Source organism: Jatropha curcas, chromosome 5, assembly GCF_041381405.1.
Source record: "Jatropha curcas cultivar XTBG-Jc1 chromosome 5, XTBG_Jcur_1.0, whole genome shotgun sequence".
In the NCBI taxonomy this organism is placed as follows: Eukaryota; Viridiplantae; Streptophyta; class Magnoliopsida; order Malpighiales; family Euphorbiaceae; genus Jatropha; species Jatropha curcas.
In genome coordinates, this window is record NC_143155.1 from 3,834,132 (window position 1) to 3,854,565 (window position 20,434).

At 30.8% G+C, this 20,434-nt stretch overlaps 2 protein-coding genes across 2 annotated transcripts; one reads left to right on the top strand and one right to left on the bottom strand.

Annotated features, from left to right (window-relative positions):
- On the bottom strand, positions 1-1,654 carry LOC149496088 (uncharacterized). Its single transcript, XM_089722171.1, has one exon. It carries the CDS (start codon positions 1,576-1,578, stop codon positions 175-177), a length of 1,404 nt encoding a protein of 467 aa, XP_089578297.1. The 5' UTR covers positions 1,579-1,654; the 3' UTR covers positions 1-174.
- A 10,221-nt stretch (positions 1,655-11,875) lies between these two features.
- Positions 11,876-15,962, top strand: LOC105628970 (calcium-dependent protein kinase 34). Its single transcript, XM_020677280.3, has 8 exons — positions 11,876-12,788; positions 12,964-13,107; positions 13,213-13,365; positions 14,006-14,121; positions 14,233-14,400; positions 14,763-14,890; positions 14,989-15,088; positions 15,384-15,962. The coding sequence occupies exons 1-8, from the start codon at positions 12,077-12,079 to the stop codon at positions 15,477-15,479; spliced, it is 1,617 nt and encodes a 538-aa protein (XP_020532939.2). The 5' UTR covers positions 11,876-12,076; the 3' UTR covers positions 15,480-15,962.
- Positions 15,963-20,434: the final 4,472 nt, after the last annotated feature.

Consider the following 20,434-nt stretch of genomic DNA (forward strand, 5'->3'; position numbering starts at 1 on the left):
TTTACAGCAAACACCAAAAATGGTGAATATTTATTTATTATTCTTTGATATCCAAAAAGCAACACAACCACAAAAACAAACACCAGCAATGACTTGAACAATTATTTAGGATAATGCATTAAAGCAAAAAGGTTGATAAACCTATATCGCACTTATTTCTCAGTTAATTATTTTTTAAGCTAATAGCTTTTCCTCTGAGGTTTCGGTGCGGAATTTGAAGCAATTGACACCACTATAAACACCGTCATGCTTCACTGAAACATCCAATTCGCCATTTGTAAGTGTGTCTTGCTGAGTGTAGGAGAAGGGAACATTGCATGATCCTATTGTTGCAAGAAGACTAACTGTCGTCTTTGTCATTGGCGGCACCGTAACTGGGACTGTTTTTTTCAAAGTAAGAGATCCATCTACCGTTTCTCCCCACTGGTATTCTTTTTCAATCGTGTGCGACACTTGAATGGAAGCGTCCATAATCTTTGGAACACCAAGTGAGACTTTCATACTAATAGAAGATGCGGTTGAAGTACTAGTACTCCATTCATACTTCCAGGCCTCTTTGTATGACATTGTCACCTCTATTGTTTCGTTTTGCTGTGTCATGTTAGAGACACAGGAACGAGCCAATGTCAGGATTGATTCATCATAAATTCTGGCATCGTCCAGCCGGTACTCCACGTCGTAAATTTGTCTCACTTTGACAAGCTCTTCTACCACCAGGTGGCTCTCTTTGTCAATAGTCGTGGCCCAAGATGCTGCAGCGAGACAATCGACTGTTCCACCATAATTAGTTCTACGCAAGAATCTGCCATTGCTCTTGTTACGGAGGGCGATAGCGTTGCCCTGAAGTTGGACTGGCCAAAACGATACTTCTGGATCGGAGTTGGAAGCATCAGTTGTATCTGGGTATATCCAATTCGGGGTAGCCCTCCAGAATTTTCCATTGGAATCGTGCTTCACGCTTATGCTTCCGTCCGGATTGGTGATGATTTGCTCCCCAACTCTGTTATCACCAATATCAGAAGCTCCAAATTCCAAGTGTTCGTCACCGCCTCCACGGTAATATAGGTATTTTCCATTATCGCCCTTGAATGCCACATGTTTGGGCAACATCACCAATGATTCCCAATCAGTGATTGTGAAGAGATCACCTCCATCGCTTTCCTCTGTCGAATATCTGACGATCAAGCAACTCCGGTAGTCATTATCCGATCGGTTAAACCATACATTGTTTCCACTTTGGAGGTGCTGAAAACGAAACGTTATGTCATCTTTTGCAAAGGGCTTGAACAGAGTGCATGACCATTTGGATTGGTCTTCTTCCGCTGCATCAGCTGCTGCGACTATATAGTCCCCATCCTCGCTACTACGGCGCCAAAATTTGTTGCTGTAAGAGCATCTTATGTGGACTAAATCTTTGTAACTCTTTGCTCTCTCCACTTTGAACTTGGCGTATGGATCCAAAATATCCTCTCCGTCGCATCGAATGTATCTGCGCTGGTTTTCTTCTTGAACATAGCGCAAATACTTTTCACCGTAGTTTGATTTAAAGACACAAAGTCTAGGGATCACTGGAGCCATTGTTTTCCTTTTTCACTGCTCTGAAATTTGATGTATAGAGTGAGCAGCTGGTGTTTACTTTGCTTCAATCGGCTGTATCATCTGCTATATATAGGCAAATTGCTAGATTTTTGACGGGGTTCTTTGCTGAGGTTGCTTGGTTGGGGGCTGTTTGTGTAAAATCACAATTTTTCATTTGTCATAAAATAAATTACAGATAAAAAAAATTATTAGTTATATATTTTTTTTCCCATAATTTAAATCCTTTCAAAATATCTACTTGTTCACTTACTAGTCGATAGTCTCTCAAACTATATATTCGAAGAAGTTGCTGTAATAGAAATATTATTGAAATTGAAATTCACTTGTCTCAGTGTCAATTTTTTTCAGTTGAAGATATAACTTTTCCAATAAAGAAGCTCAGATAGGATGCTTTCTAGTTGCTTGAGTAAGTTAGTTGCTCATTTGCCATTGGGTATTAATGACTTAGCTTTGATATTTGGGGTATTCAGAAAAATAGGTCAAAATAAAATATTTTTCTTATCATAATGAAAAATTAATTCATTTTAAAAATAAAATGATTTTTCATTTAAAAAGAACAACATTTTCCGTACATTGATAAATTTATTTACTTATAAATACATATTTAATAATCCACTAATCATCGGTGGCCTCTACCACCAATAATAGTTAGTGATAGCTAAATATTGATCACCAATGACCATAACTCATCATTTTTTTTTTTGAATCCTTTATCATATTTAATAATAAACTTTTTAAAATATGAAATTTATAAATTAAAAATTTTAATATTTTTAATTAATTTTCAAGACCGGAACCAAACAATAGAAAATGAGTTATTTAAAAAAATATTTTTCATTCAAAAATAATTTGTTTTTTAACAAACGGATCCTTAATTTTTATGTTAGAAAAGTAATACTCAAAAAAAAAAAAAAAAAAAAAACAAAAAACAGTTAGAAAAGCTCTCCAAATTTTCTTCCTTTTAGATAATGAATTAAATTTAATTTGTGAAAGAGGTTCCTATGAGAAATCAAATTAGTACTCCTAAAGAGTAATTATGATGTCATTCTTACTTTTAATTCATAATTTAGTCGTTTCATAGTAAGCAAAAAATTTTTATGATAAAATGTTCTTTAAAAAATCGTGACAAAAAGGAAGTGTCGCTAATGATATTATTCACTGTTTGGCAATCTTTCTTTTTGTTTTACTTACGACGACAGTAAAAACACTTTTGGTGACAAGTTGTGGTATTTGAATTCAGGAAATGCAATATCCTTTTTAAGTCGTCGCTAAATATGTAAGATATCATAATTGATTTCGTGGCTAGCAGTATATATAGGTCTGCTATATGCTTTCGACTTATTAATGGAAGACAATGACAACTCTTTTACCTTATCTTTATTTTGTTATCGTGACAAATTTCAAAAGTAACTTTCAAGGCCAATATAAATTGTGAAGATAACATTTTAAAACCTACTTTACACTTAAAGTTATAAATTTTGAACTTTCCACAGGTAAGATAGAACGATATGAATCTCTTTTTCTGTAGATATGAAATCTTTTTAAACATTTGGGAGGGAGCACTTTGTTCCCCTTTGTAGGTTTATACGACGCGAATCCGGAATAGTAGAGCTAGTGAACTTCAAATACTGGATGATTCAAATCAAAATTTATAAATTTTGTTAACATTACACACCTACTCATGTTAATAATAATAACTTTTTAGTGTTCTTGATTTTTATATGTAAAATATTGATTTAATGCGTGGTTATTATAATTCTTAGAATAATAATTTTCACAATTTTCAATTATTCATAAGTATTTAATCAATTTATTTTTAATAATGTTTTGAAAATTGGACTAGTCAATAAACTAGTAAAAGCAGAGAGATTCATTGAACTTAAGGGTTCGGTCGAATTCCATACGGTTTGACCAAATTTTTATATATAAATATTTTTAATATATTTTTAATTGTAGTTAAAAATACAGAATTTATAAATACTAGTAATTTTTAAGACATAATATAAATTCTGAAATTCATAAATCTCTTTTTATTTTATTATATTAAAATTCTTAATTCCATACATATAAAACAATCATTGACTATGGGTACATTATAAATAATTATAAAAAATAAATTTTTAATAAAATATTAAAGTATCTTTTGAATATAAATTAAAATTCAGTCATCCTGTTCAAAATTTAACCATAAAATCATTTTTTTTTCAAAAACAATAAAAAAGGCACATACTTACACCATTGTAACATTATAAGTAATTGGAGCGTTCAAAATCGAGCTGGATCGGTCAGTTGACCGATTTAATTAGAAATCATACTCTAATCCAGTTCGGATTGCATAAGCAAACCGGCAATATTAAAAATAGATAGAAACTGAAAAAAATAAGAAAAAAAATGGCTAAAGCTGGTGAACCGCACTAGTTGAAAATCAGTTTGATTCAAATTCTGAATTTTTTTCAAAAATTTGAGTCTTTTTAAAATTTGGGCCTCCTAAAAATTGATTTTTTTTTAATTTTTGGACCTCTTCATTTCTAAACATAAAATCCTAATATATTAATTAAACAATTAAATTGTCTCACTTTAAAGCCAAATGTGTAAAATAATATTATATTTTATGATAATTATTTAATTTTTTAGTATTAAAATTAGTTTTGGTTTATTCTTTTTGTTCAAAATTATTTACCAATTTTTATTCTTTTTGTAAAAGCCAAATTTTATACTATTTTTTATTTGACATTAAAGTTTTTTTTAACCTATTTTTCCAATTTTATTTAATAAATATATTTAAAAAATTATATATATACTAAATTAATTAAAACATCTCAGGTTCATTTTTATATAAAATCATGTTTAAGCAATTACTTTAATAATAATCAGATTTAAACCCACATCAATGAACTCTTTCAAAACTACTTAGGAAAATTAAATACCTCTGGTTTAGATTAAATTGTTGAATTTGAGAACTCAAAATCTAAACACTTATAAGGTGTAGATCATAAACAATAATTATCTTTAACTAGAACAATAGAGTTATCATTGATCATAGATAAGAACAACAAAACAACATGTGTTTTAGATGTATTAATGCTCTCCGTTCAAGAATATTTTCTTTACCTTCTTTGATCTTGAATTAATTTTCGTTGATTGGTTGTCCAAGATATGATCCTCTTCTTCGTATCTAGGAGTTCGTCTATTTTCTTCCTTTTTTTTTTCTTGCTATTTATGTTTTCTGCTATTTTCTTTTACATGCTGTTTTTCTTCTTTTGTTGCCATATTTTCCTCTCTCTCCCCCCTTCTCTTTTAACCTCTTCTCCTCTCCTTTTTTAATGTGTTAACTCTTAGGCTATTAATGTAATGCAATGTAATGTAATAAAAAAATATAATGCAATGAAAAATATAATGTAATGGAATGTAATCAAGATTCCATTACTATGTTTGGTAATGTAATTGAGAAAATTTATAGAATGTAATCACCATTCTTTTTTATGTTTGTTTGAAAATATGTAATGTAATTAGCATACCACTATCACCACTCCACCACCACCATCACCATCACTTCACCTTCACCACTACCACCACCACCACCTCAAACACGTCTCCACCACCACCACATCATTATTAATACAAAAAAAATTTGAACCAAAAGCTATTCGCTATATTAAGCTATTAACAACCATTTAGATATAAATTTATTTGAATTAAAAAATTAAAAGAAGGTAACTTGAAAAAAATATAATATAACAAAATAAAAGTTAAAGTCATTAGAAATTAATTTTTTATATATTTTCGTTAAATAAATTAAATTATACAATAAAATTATGGGCATTTTGATATTTTTAGTGTTTTTTCATTCTATTCTTTCAATTCCTATAATAAAATAAAAGAATAAAATATAATTTTTATTGAGTGTTGCATATTAAACACTAAAATATAATTTTTATTATGTGGTGGTGGAGTGGTGGTTGTGATGGTCATGGTAAAGTGATTGAGATGGTGGTGATAGAGCAGTTGTGGAGCGGCAATGGTGGTAGCGATAGTGGTGGTGAAGCAGTGGTGGTAGTGGTAGAGTGATGAAGCGATGGTGGTTGTAGTCGTGGTGATAAAGCAGTGTGGTGGTGGCGGAGGCGGTGGTGGTAGAGTGGTGGTGATGGTAGTTGAGGTGATTGTGATAAAGCAGTGGTGGTGGTGGTTGAGGTGGTAGTGATAGAGCAGTGGCAGTGGTGATGGTGGTGGGTGGTGGTGCAGTGGTGGTAGTGGTAGAGTGGTGGAACGGTGGTAGTGGTGCAGTGGTAGTGATAGTAGAGTGATAGAGTAGTGGTGATGGTGGTGGTTGAGATGGTGATGGTAGAGCAGTGGTGGTTGAGGTGGTAGGATAGAGCATGTGGTGGTGTGGTGGAGGAGTGGCGGCGATGGTGGTAGAGTGGTGGAGCAGTGGTGATGGTGGTTGAGGTGGTAGTGATTGAGCAGTGGCGGTGGTGATAAAGTAGATGGTGGTGCGGTGGTGGAGCGATAACAGTGAAGAGGGTGATGGTTGTGGTGGTGGAGTGATGGTGGTGGTGGTGGTGGTGTTGGTGGTGGTGGAGTGATGAAGTGGTGGTAGTTGTGGAGGAATGGTGGCACTGGTGGAGTGGTTGTATGGTGTTGGAATGGTGGAATGGTGGTCGAACGATGGTGGTAGCGGTGGTCGAGCAGTTGTGGTAGCAGTAGAGTTTTAATTGGGTGACTTGATGTAATTGATATTACATGTGTTTGATGTAATAGACAATATATGTATTTTCTGATGTAGTGAATATTGCATTAATTTAAGTAATGAAGATACATATGTAATCTCAACTACATTACATTGTTAAAAAAAAAAATCTAACCAAATAATGTAATCAATTATGTAATGTAATTCTAATTCCATTACATGGTTGATTACACCATACCAAACATGACCTTAGTTTGGGCTAACACTAACTATGGGCTCATAACTTAAATTAATTTTGGGCTAATATTTAAATTAAACTAATCTTTAATTAATTTCAACCTAACACTTTAAAACAAATTCTAAGCTCAAGATTTCAATTCTATAAATAGTAAAATTTAACTCATAAAAATCTGATATATTTTTTTTACCTAAGGAAAGTATAAAATGAATAATCTGGAAAATTATCAATACTAAATTAATCAGAGAATCGAAGGTTTTTCATCATCGAGCATAAAGATAAAAATCGAGTGTTAACAATTTGCCTCCACTTTGACAATATTCATTACATTGACAGTATTTATGGAATAAATATTGTCAAAGTTAATAAACACGAGAAAAAAAAGTTCAAATGCCACTTCTGGCAAATTCAAATTCAATAGCCTTTTGAGCTCAAAAGTGCATGCCATTCTGGCAAAAAATTCAAACTTCGGAAACCTTTCTGGCAAAGAAAAATTCATGATTCGAATTGTCTTTCTAGCAAGACGAAATATCATGTGCCATTCTAGCAAAAAATTCATAATTCAAGTTACCTTTCTAGTAAAAAGAAAATATCAATATTCAAGTGCCTTTCTGGCAAAAACACGATTAAAATGCCTTTTTAGCGAAATTCACGATTCAAGTGTCATTCTAGTAGAAATATGATTTCAAGTGCCTTTTAGCATAATACACGATTTAAATGCCTTTCTGGCGAAAAACACAATTCATGATTCAAATGCATTTCTGGCAAAAACATGATTCAAATGTTGTTATAACAAAAACTCATGATTAAAGTACCATTCTGGCAAAACTCACAATTTAAATGCTTTTATGGTAAATTCATATTCGTGTGCCTTTATGTAAAAGTCAAAATTTATGCAATTCATAAAGGTTCGCAACTGGAGGTGTATGCAATTCATTTTTTGCTATTTTTTTCAATCAACTTATCAATTGGAGGTGTATGTTGAATATGAGGAGCAGAGCAATTTTCTTAAGGATTCATATGATGATACATACGCAACTCCAATTCACATAAGTTAATATTGAAGCCAAACTTCACATGTTTGTCAACAAGTTAAGGGAGTAGTAGATATGATGTGTTTTGGATATTAATATGTCAAAAGGGCATCAATTTACTCAAAAGATGTGATTTGCAACTAAGAACCCACTTTGATTTTCTGCAAGTGGGGATTATTTTCGTTTTGATTTCGTTTAACAATGGAGATGGTTCCATTGGTTGGTTCAAGAATTTTCACAAGCCGAATCGGGTCGAGTATGTTGGTTTATCTAGTGAACCCGTGAACAACCCAACCTGTAAATTATAAAGATGATCACCCATCCAATTCATCCCATTATATCTTCAAACTACCGAGTTGGGTGGGTCACTCGGATTGGGTAAGGTTAGAACGGGTATTGTGCAGCCCTACCCAAGGCTGATTGGTGGAACCCACAAATATATTATTTTAATCAAAACTTTAGGTAAATTTTAAATTGGTATACTAATATATCTAAGTTTCAAAACTGGAGTACTCGAGGTACAAAGATCAAATTATAGTAATTTTACAACAAGTCGCAAAATTCAGGATAATTTTATAGTTTAAGCCAAAAAAAAAAAAATGTTGAATGTTTGCTTTACCAGTTGATTTGAATTTGTAGAGAAGTGAAGAGAAAATTTAGAAACAGAAATTCCCTTACGCACTTGTGTTGACTATGATAAGAGGAGCTTATAGTTATAGGAACCGCTCACCATAACAAAAAAAAAAAAAAAAAAAAAAAGAATATTTACGATGTCCTTATGTCTAGTTGTCCGATATAGGGATATCCATTTTCCGATTTTTGAAACCGTAACCATCGGTTTTGAACGGTGGAAACCGAAATTGGAACTGTACAGAACAGGAATCAATTCGAATCGAAACTGAAGGCTTGCGGTTCGGTTCCGGTTTCAAATTTTGAGGAATCGTGAATCGTCGGTTCCAAGAACTGGCCGGAATTGGATGAAACTAGCCGTTTTTCCAACCAGTTAGAACTGGTGGTTCCGGCATTTTTTTTTTTTTTTACTTTTTCAAAAGTTTTTATGAAATCCCCAAATTAACATCCTAACAGCTATATAACAGCTACTTTTAAGAGTATTTGTAGAAATTTGATTTTTTGGTTTACTATAAATACCCATTATTTTAATTTATCTTCACACAAAATTATTTCTCTTTACTGCTCTCTACTTTCCAATCTTTCTAAGCTCTTCCATTTATAATCGTCCAAATTATTGTCAAATAATTTCTCTAAAGTCCAATAGATAATTATTGTCTAAGCCTTTTTTTTTTTTATAAAAAGTTCGAGCCATTTTTTATTTTTTTTTCTTAAAGTTTTTTTTAATTATTTAAATTTTAAATTTTCAACAAAAAAAATATTTCCTAATTTTTTATTTTATAATTATGCCGTTCAACAGAAAATCGATTGGAAAACCAGCCGGAATCGTTGTTTTGGAACCGTTAAGAAATTGTAACCGAAACCATAACTGTTCAGTTTCAAATCGTAATCGGAACCGTTAATTTTCGATTCGATTCTGATTTCACATTTTTTGAAATCGGAAATGTCGATTTTAAAACCGAAATTGGCAGTTTTGAAATCATAACAGTGGCCGCCCTAGTCAGATAGGCACTACTCTTTCTTTTTGTTTTGTTTTTGTTTTTTATTTTAATTTTGAATTTGTTGATTTGGAATAAGGGCTCTTTCTACATTTTTTTTCTTTTTAATTATTCCCAAATCATGAGATAGGAGTAAAGCCAAGATATTTTAATTGACTTTCATATGTTTTCTAATGGGCATTGGCTTAAACAACAAAATTACCCTGAATTTTATGTTTTATTGCAAAATCACCGTGCTTCGACCTTTGTAGTCCGGGCACCCCAGATTTGAAAATTAAATATATTGATAATCCAAATTCAAAAATAAGCTAAAATTTGAATAAAATAATATATTAGCGAGTCCCACCAGTTAACTTTAGGTTAACTTAATCTAAAAAACTAAAATGCACCGTTATATCGATAAATAAAAAATTGACTTTCAAACCATCACGCTAGTGCTGCTATTACTGCACTCAATTTCTTGATACGAAATAATGAAAACTGAGAAAAAAAAAACAAATATGTGCATATTATCAAAAGATTTGAATTTGATACAAAAAAAACATATAATCTAGGTGTCTCCATAACTTCAATAAGATCAATTCCAAACCGAGCTGACAAATAAACAAGTAATTCTATCAAATTCAAATTTTTCATTACAAAACATAAACCATTCGAACAAAAGAATTACAAAAGGCAAATGAGAAAAAGAAAATACGAAATGTAGAAATTTTGAAATTACTGCAAAGTCAATTAATTAAACTTTGAGGTATTTTTCGTTCATTCCTTAACGCATCATATTCAATCACCAAATAAATATAAACCCAAGAAAGCCAAATACTGTCTTTGGCATCCTCATATTAGTTACGAGTTTTTGCATCTCAGTCCTTGGCTATTGAGTATGGAGTTCATTGACCCATCACTCCCTTCAATTCCATAATCCATATTCATAAATCCTAGAGAGAGAAAAAATATTTACCCAAATTGACTCCTATTCACACAAATCACATAGATGAAATCAGCAAAATAATTTCCAAGAAAGAGAAAAGAATTCGAGTGAAATAGAGAGCTAAAATAGATGAGATCGGTGGTTTAGAGGGAGAGTCTTAATTTTGTTTGTTAAGCCATCAATCTATTTTGGGAGCAATTGACTGTTAGGGTTCTGTTATTAAACCAGTGTGTTTGAGTGTCTTGATTTAAGTTAACCCAATGCTAATTAATGGAACCCACATGTATATTATTTTATTCAGAATCTTAGATCACTTTTTAATTTGGGTGTTAATATATCTAAATTTCAAGACTGAAATGTTTGATGTATAAAAATTAAAATAGAATGACTTTACATTAAGTGGCAAATTCAGGTTAATTTTGTAGTTTAAGCCATATGCATTACTCATTTCTTTTAAATTTCTTCGCAGAGACATCTTAAGGATCTTTCTCGGACCGAGCTTTAATCTTTGGTTGTCATCCTGAAACCAGTGGTTAGAAGAAGGTACATCTATGTATCAAAATATATTAGTGAGCTTCTCATTTTCAGATTTGTATTCAGGAAAATCAATTAATAATAAAATATTTTCTTGATGAAAGAAAAACTAAACCATTTTAAAAGAAAATGAATTTTCATTTTCAGAATAGAAAAACATTTTACAAATGTTGAAAAATTTAGTATAACCTTATAAATATATTTTTTATTTTATTAATTATAAATAACCACCAGCAATCGCCCGCCACCATCGTCGGTCATCAGTGGCTATTATCAATTTTTCTCATATTTAACAATAAATTTTTAAAATATGAAATTTCTGTAATTATAAATATTTTATATAGTTTTATAAGTTAAAATTTTAATATTTTGTAACTGATTCCAATGGTGTAAACCAATAATGAAAAATAAATTATTCAAAAAAAATATTATTTCAAGAAAACATTTTTTCAGAAAATATTTTTCACTAATAAATTATTTTCTGGAAAGAGTCGGAGTATTAATTTGTTGTGGTATAATGTAAAGGCATAAAGGTTCTAATGTCAATTCAAATTCTATTAATTATTTATGAATTTTCTTGGTTTTGTTTGTTGTCTTTGCACTTCTCTTTTGTATCATTTTAATTATTACTCTCTCCATCCTAAAATATAAGTAGCTTTTTAGTATTTATTTTATCTAAAAATATAAATCGTTTTGAGTATTTTAAGGAGTAATAAATAATATTTTTACCCTTGTTTACATTAAATAAAATAATTATCTTCACAAATAACTTTTGATTTGAGATAGAGGATAATTTGATCAAATTACTCTGAATTTCGTAATAATTTAGGAGAATTAATTGTTTCTTTAATCTCTATTAAAACATTAAATGACTTATATTTTGGGACAGAGGAAGTTATTTATAACATTGAAATTTTGATTGAAAAATTTAAGGAAAAAACTGGTCCTATCAAAATCAATATATATGTATATAATAGTTGTAATGATAATAATATTTTTTTTATCAATAATGGCTGTAATAATATATATTCATCGTGTGTCTTAATAACCATTAAATAAAAAAAGGTTGCTAGTTATTTTTGCCGGAAAATTCTCTCAACCCTGGTATTGAAAATATTGGTTTCCTACTATTTTCAAACAAAAGCTAAAAGACTAATTCAACCCAATTTACACATAGCATGTCCTAAAATCCCTCACTATCAATCCTCTTTCTTTCCTTTACACCAAAAAATTCCAACCTGTTTCCTATCTTTTTCCACCTTTTTTTCTCTAACTCTCTCTCTCTCTTTCTATACATGTCTAATTTTTCTCTCTGCACCTACCCTTCAAAGTTAAACACACCTCTCTCTCCTAAAGCTGCCGCCACCACCGCCACCACCACCACCACCACCACTCTTACTCCTTTATTCTCTTCCCCTATACACCACAATGGGCAACTGCTGCTCTCGTGGCGAATCTGGGGATGCTCCAGATAGTGAAAAGGGAGATAATGGCAATAACAATAACGATGATAGTAACAATCCTGCCAATGCTGCCCAAGAAAACTCCACCACACCACCACCTAAGGCGGCTGCACCTTCGCCTTCTACTGCAAATGCTGCATCCTCTAAGCCAGCCAAGAGTGCTCCTATTGGACCGGTCTTAGGCCGGCCAATGGAAGATGTTAAGTCAGTGTACACTATTGGTAAAGAACTTGGCAGGGGCCAATTTGGTGTAACACATTTATGCACACACAAGATAACAGGAGAACAATTTGCATGCAAAACAATAGCTAAAAGGAAACTTGTGAATAAAGAAGATGTGGAGGATGTTAAGAGAGAGGTGCAAATTATGCATCATTTAACTGGTCAACCTAACATTGTTGAACTTAAAGGAGCTTATGAGGATAAACATTCAGTTCATTTGGTGATGGAGTTGTGCGCAGGTGGAGAGCTTTTCGATCGAATTATCGCCAAGGGTCATTATACAGAACGTGCTGCTGCTTCTTTGCTTAGAACTATTGTTCAAATTATTCATACTTGTCATTCAATGGGTGTTATCCATAGGGATCTTAAGCCGGAGAATTTTCTTCTGCTCAATAAGGAAGAGAATGCTCCTCTTAAGGCTACCGATTTCGGCCTTTCTGTCTTTTACAAGCCAGGTTTGCTTTCATATCTTTTTCCTGAACATCAATCTGGAAGAGACTTGGTTTATCCAAACACTAATCCAAGCCGAACCGTACCTGTATTGGATAGCCAAGTGAAAAAAACTAACCAATTTGATTTTCATTTATATGTAAGATGCTGAACTTGATAATTTCTTTTTCATTCGAACAGGAGAAATATTCAAAGACATTGTTGGCAGTGCATATTATATAGCACCTGAAGTGTTGAAGAGGAGATATGGACCAGAAGCTGATATTTGGAGTATTGGGGTCATGTTATATATTCTTCTTAGTGGTGTTCCACCTTTTTGGGCTGGCAAGTTTTAATTTCTTTTTCTTTTCTATTCTTTTTTTTTAATTTATTCATTTACACTGCCATTTTCAAACCAAGCTTATTAAAATTAGTATGGTTGATATGTAGAATCCGAGCATGGGATTTTCAATGCAATTTTACGTGGCCATGTCGATTTTACATCCGATCCATGGCCTTCAATTTCGCCTCAAGCTAAGGATCTTGTTCGAAAAATGCTAAATTCAGACCCAAAACAGAGGTTGACAGCCATTCAAGTTCTCAGTAAGTATATACTTATACATTTCTCTCTAATATTTCCACTTTGCAAAAAATAGGGTTCATTAGAAAATATACTTACTATGCTAGGCGGAAAGCTAGGACTTAAGATTAAAAGGGTAAATTTTTGAATACTAAAAGAGACAAATGATTAAAAAAAATGTAGAGAGGTCAGCAGGTCTTCGAGCTACGAAAAAGCAAGAGGTCTTGGCCATTGCCCCAAGAGATTAGTTTGATCAACACTTCTATCCATACTGTTTCAGAATTACTAATTTTAGTCTCACAGGTCCAATAATAACTCAAACCCTTAGTCTTTAATTATAAAATTATGAACTTTTTACTAAACTTTAGCCTTCGACATTTTAAACCAAATTGCATTTAGTCCTTCAAGTTTTTAAAATTAATTGCACTTTAGTCCCCTAGTTCTTAAATCATAAGAATCTTTAGCCCCTCAAAATCACATGAACTCTTATAATTTAAGGTCTAAAATTGCTAAGCTTGAAACAATAGAGATCATAGTGTATATTAAGACAAACAGAGTGGCTTTTCCGCGATTCTCCCTTGAGAGAAAGAAATGAAAAAAAAAAGAAAAGAAAGATTATTCCGAAACGTTTGTAATTTAGTTTATTTGGTTTTCTTTGTTTAGGTCATCCATGGATCAAGGAAGATGGAGAAGCTCCTGATACTCCTCTTGATAATGCAGTAATGAGTAGGCTGAAACAATTTAAGGCAATGAATAATTTCAAGAAAGTTGCTTTAAGGGTACTCATCAATAACTTGACCTATTTATTTAAAAGAAGCAAAGTAATTAATTAACATAAAATAATTTTGTTAATTTTTATTTATAAATATATATGTGCATCAAATCTGTAGGTTATTGCTGGCTGTCTATCAGAGGAAGAAATTATGGGGTTGAAGGAGATGTTTAAAGGCATAGACACTGACAACAGTGGCACCATTACACTTGAAGAGCTGAAACAAGGACTTGCTAAGCAAGGAACAAAACTATCAGAATTTGAAGTCAAACAACTTATGGAAGCTGTAAGATTCTTCCATTTTCATTAATTTATTTAATAATTTCTTGATACATTGCAACTATTTAAAGAGAAAAAAAAATGTCCAATCTTGAACTTTTACGCTACGAGACAGACACTCGATTAATCGTTGATCAAGACTAAAAAGTGAAGCAAACATTGGTTATTTATAAGAACCATCTAATGCATTTTCTTGATAAAACGTATCTTATGTTTCTTGATAGATTAGGAAATTGAACCCTGATCACTTGCTATAAGGCAGACAGTGAAGAACAAGATAAAAAGTGAAGCAATATTGGGATACTTCTGTTATATATATTATTATCAGAACAATTTAATGCATTTTCTTTGTTTTTTTTATGAAAACAGGCTGATGCAGATGGTAATGGAACTATAGATTATGATGAGTTTATCACAGCGACAATGCATATGAACCGAATGGATAGAGAGGAACATCTTTACACAGCCTTCCAGCATTTTGATAAAGATAACAGCGGGTAAAAACCAACTAACATTAACTCAAATATATAATTTGTTTCATTAATATTTCATAATCATTTTAATTTATCTGTGGATGCTTAACTTTTACGTTCAGATTTATCACAACTGAAGAGCTAGAACAAGCACTCCGTGAGTATGGAATGCACGATGGAAGGGACATCAAAGAAATCATTTCTGAAGTTGACGGTGATAATGTAATTTCCAAAATCTTTTATCTTCTTCTTGTCTATTCTTTCTATTTTTCCTACCTTCAATTACCCATATAAAAGCACCGATTGAGCCAATAAGGTATAGTTTCCAACTACGGGTATACTAATTCAAAATTATAACTGAAACGCTGAAAACTGATATTTCTATCTGTTAGCGTTTTGGTTGTTAGCTACCGATAACTACCCGTAATCTCTGAACCAAACAGGCTCTAAAACATTTTACTATGAGCACATTATTTTACTTCCACTAAAGAGTGACATATTATTGTTGTTGTATCAGGATGGAAGAATCAACTATGATGAATTTGTGGCAATGATGAGAAAAGGAAATCCAGAAGCAAATCCAAAGAAGAGGCGTGATACTGTATTTGTTTGATTTGTATTATCAAATGGTACATTAATTGGTGGAGGACATTACAGAAAGCTTATTATATATATTGGTGAACCTTTGCATTTCAAGTAATGGAGGAAAGCTAAGCTAAGCTAAGCTAAGAGAGCATGGACATATAATAGAGGCTTGGATGATGAAATATTTTGACAAGTCATGGGTTGTCTATTGATGAAGGGAGGGGATTTTGTGAGGTTTGTATAAGAATGAAAAAAAATTTACTGGTGGTGTTTTAGGGTAGTGAAAATTTGATGGGTGTTTGTTGGGTAGTTCTCTCCCTTGTGAAAATTGAAATCATATATCAAAAGAGAACTAATACTTAGGAATTTAATGGTGCTTATTAATTATTTTATGTATTATTATCCAATTTAGGGAGTACATATGAAGGATTATTGTTGCTGACTTGCTAACATAAAAAAAAAAAAAAATAGCTAGCTTCTTTTCTGAATTAATGCAACTTAATTAATTAAATTCTCCCTTTTAATACTTATTTCTCAAACTATTTATCACTTGAAATTGACATCCTTAGACATGATAAAACAATGACAAGATATACAAATTCGTCAGTATTTTACATATAAAATTTTATGGCATCTCAAAATTTATAAAGGATTTATTTGCCCATAAAGTTATGAATTTTGGTGACGGTACACACATCTGCATTCCGCTAACAATAATTTTTTGGGGTGCTTTTTTAGCTTTCATATGTGCAAATCATTGATTTGATTTATCGTTGCTACAACTTTTTAGAATAATAATTTTCACATTTTTCAATTATCTAATAAATGCTTAATTGATCTAATTTTTAAGTTGGAATGTCTTTAATAAAAAAAATTTTGTAAGTTTATTCATTTAACTATTATAATTTTATAAGCTGGAGTATTTGTTGGCTCAGATTAAAGTTGAGACGATACAAGATTTTAATGTAAAGTATGACTTGAATTTATTGCTAGATAAAAAAAATTAATTAATGCATTATTTGGAATTAAAACTAATTATAAGAGATATGGTATTCCCACATAAATTGATACAAAAATTTTAATTTTTAGATGTAATGATAACTAATAAGTCACTACCAAATGATACAGTTTGTGAGCATCTCAGTAATGATGCCATTTCTCTAATTTTCCTCTTCTTTTCTTCTTCCGCTCACTTTAATCCCTATCCATGTTGTATTATCCTAATTTTTAAAAATTCAGACACTTCAATTTAAATCAAATTCTTAAAGTTTTAGTATTTCTTGGGTATAATACTACTACTTGATACTTTTGATACCTACATCCATTCATTACAGTATTCAACAAAAGTTAATTTATAAAGCTATTAATAATTAAAGTCAAAGTAAAAAACTTCAGGAAAGGATAAAAACTATATAACTGCAATTATTATTGCACCATTGAAGTTACTAATACAAAACAGTATCTTCGGGTGGAGAAATAAAACCTCAGTTTACTATTATTTTTTTGTTTTACCAAGTACTTCCTCTTTCCTCCCGTTGAACGATTATCAGGGAAATCATTAGAGGAATATTTCCAATAAAAATTGTTTGTTCTTGCATATTTCTATTGGTTTTCCAAATTAATCCCGCAGATACATATAATTCAGAAGAATATGTAAGTGATTCATATACAACATCTCTTTCTTTTATCAGTGGCTCTACCAATTGATATGTTTTCACAAATAATTGAAATTCAATTTTTTGATCTGTATCTTCAATTTTTGGAAACTTAATCATTTTCAGGCCCGGAAGCGATTATGTTTAAAGCCTTTTATAAGATGTTGACCCCACGAATCTTGCTGTCACCAGAGAGAGATCTAGTATAATTCAATCATTAGACCAAGCTATCTTGGATCTCAGTTTACTATTATTGATAAAGAAACGTATATAGAAAAGTATTTTAAGAACCGAAGTCTGGTTATTTTCTAAAGATTGAAGCACATCTTGCATAGCGAATCTTTAGTGATCATATGTAGAGGCTTGGATATAAGACATAGGTTCAGTGATGGAGGAAATTTGTAAAAGAAATGATTTGTTTGGGGGTGAAAGTCGATCATAAGAAAGGTAATGATTAAGAGGGTGAGATGTGAAACAAGAAGAAGAGGTTTCAGGTAAGTGATAAGCATTCAAAAAAAAATGGTAGCTTATGAAGTCTAGAACTTCTCCTAAGATGAGAAGTAGGATTATTAACAGGAACAAAATTATTAGAGGTATCTGGAAGGGAAAGAACAGAAGTGTTATTGAGATCAATACCATTAGAAGATAAAACAGGAGGAGAAAATGTATTTGTATGGATTGGAGAAGGAAGAGATGAGTTAGAATTATTTCGAGAAGTACCCTGAGAACGAAAATTGGAGGGAAAATAAGAAAAAGAATCTGATGAATTATCAACAGGAGGAGACAAACCAATGTCAGGAGTAACATGAGAATCAAAAGGAAAAATACTTTCTTGGAAGACAACATCTCTTGAAATGAAACTATCTTGGAAAAATAAAACCTCAGTTTATTATTATTGTTAAAAGAAGCTTACAGACGAAAGTATTATACCAGTACCAACGTTTGTTAGGATAAAATGGTCGAGACTCTTTCTCCTTTAACCAAAGATCTCAGATTTGAACCTTGGATATGGGAGAGTCATCTCTTACACGAGCCCTACTCGAGTAGACGTAGTGAGAGCCTAGTGAGCTTTCGAATGGATACCAGTAATTAATAAACTAAAAAAAGGTATTATAATTGAAGAAATATAAATATATAAATATTATAATTAAAGAAATATAAATATATTAAAGAAATTTAAAATATATAAATATAATAAAGATTATAAAATCCTTCAAATTCATTAAAATTTCATGTATTAATTCTTGAATATCTACTATAGTAGAAAATTCACCAAAATCTTATTAAAAATGGGTGCATCTGAATTGATTCAAATCAACGTGGGATTATCTTTCCTACAAAACCAAAAAATGGAAAAGATTCTTCAAGAGTATCACGTAAGAACTATTATAACATGTAAGAAACCTCCTTACTTTGAGCTTCTAATCTCTTCTTCTGATCTTTAGCTTGATAGTTACTAAAACATTTAACATGTTTTATGCACAATAATTGAGAAAAAGAAACAAAACCATTAATGTTAATGATAATAATATTTTTATTGTTTTAAATCTAGTCACTATTGTTGATAGTAACACTGTGTGCGTACGTGTGAGGAAAACAGACATGAGATTCTCATATCTGCCAAAAGGAAAGGAAAAAAAAAAAAAAAAGGAAGAAGAAGGAGATGAAAGAGTAGGGAGGCTAAAGCAGATAGAAAGGCCAAAAATGCTGAAGAGAAGGGAAGAAAAAAAGATAGATCAAATCGATCTAATAGCAAAGAATTCTTTATCTATCTTCCAATTTGTATGTGATTTATTATTATTTGATTTACTTATCTATATATTTCTATTGGTATAATTGATTATAATTTTAATTGAAGATCTATTTCTTTTTTGTTTTGCAAGAGAAATAATATCAATATCATTACCTCAAGAAACAATATCCAACAAAAAGTCTTAGGATGTTATCCCATTCCTAGACTCTAGCATATCTATAGGAAATTGAAGATGTATTTCAACAGTATTTTGCTATAGAGCAAATTGTTATGAAAATATGTGAATGTGAGATTTTGTTTTTTTTTTTTTTTTTTAGAGGAAATCAAACTGAAAATTTGATTGAGAGGAAACCGTATACAGATATAAAATATAAATCAATATGTTTTTATATTTTTGTAAAGTAAGTCTAATAATAAACTACTCATACAAAAAATAAAAATACACAATCTTGATTTGAAGTATCCGATCAAGTTGACAAAGCATAATACATTTGCCGTAGGCAATCGCTCGCTCCACTTGGTGGCTATTCATGGCCACTGTTCGACTTCATGGTCTTTCTACAAATCTGATATGATTATCTTCAAAATTCTTCCTTCTATCAAAAAGGAGATTTGCACTTCTTTCTACATAATTACCCAAACAACAAAATGCTATAAATAAAATCACCATAATGTTGATAACATGTAAGATATTTAAAAGATTATGTTTATTATTATTAGTATTAGTTTTGTTTATGATGCGTGTTGCACATTATTATTGCTTATTTTATACTCATTATTTATTTTGTATGATATTAAGTATTACATTTTTTATTTTTTAAAATTTTTATAATGTTAAAACATTATTTCATATTGAGATTAATATAAATATAATGGATAATTAATGAAAAAATAAAAATTATGTTAAAATTAAAATATGCTAAAATTAAAATAAAAATTATGTTGCTTTTGACTATCAAGAATTATTACATCAAGTTTTTGCTAATTTGAAATTATTGAATTTGCAATCATGTCTTCTCTTACGGTAAGTAAAACCTTAACTCTCTCTCTATTTATAAATTAATATAATAATTTTTATTTATAGTTCTTATAATTTAGATTTATAGATTAATTGTAATTGTTTATTAATCATAAATAATTATAAGCTTACAAGTTTTCCCTCCTGAATGGCATTATCATAAACTATCTTAAAGAGATGGACTCTCTAATTAAAAAAATTTTATTTATGTATCGATTAAAATTGTATAATATTTTTTAATTAGATTCATTATATTAGTTTCTTTAATCGTTATATTAGTCTTCCGCCGCTGAGAGTTGGGTGTACATAGAGGTTAGCAACGAACTTTTTTATCCGTTGCTAAAGCTTTAACCAAAATTTAAATTTTATTTGAATTGTAAAATTAATATTTGTTAAAATAATATCTTTTATTTTTTATTTTTTTAGTTTTAAGTATTTTGATGGAAGTAAAATATCTAAGGGAATTTCAATATTCAAGTTATAATATAATAAATCATAATGTTTTTTACATGTATAGGAATTCCAAATTATATACGTGTGTGTATGTGTGCGTGTGG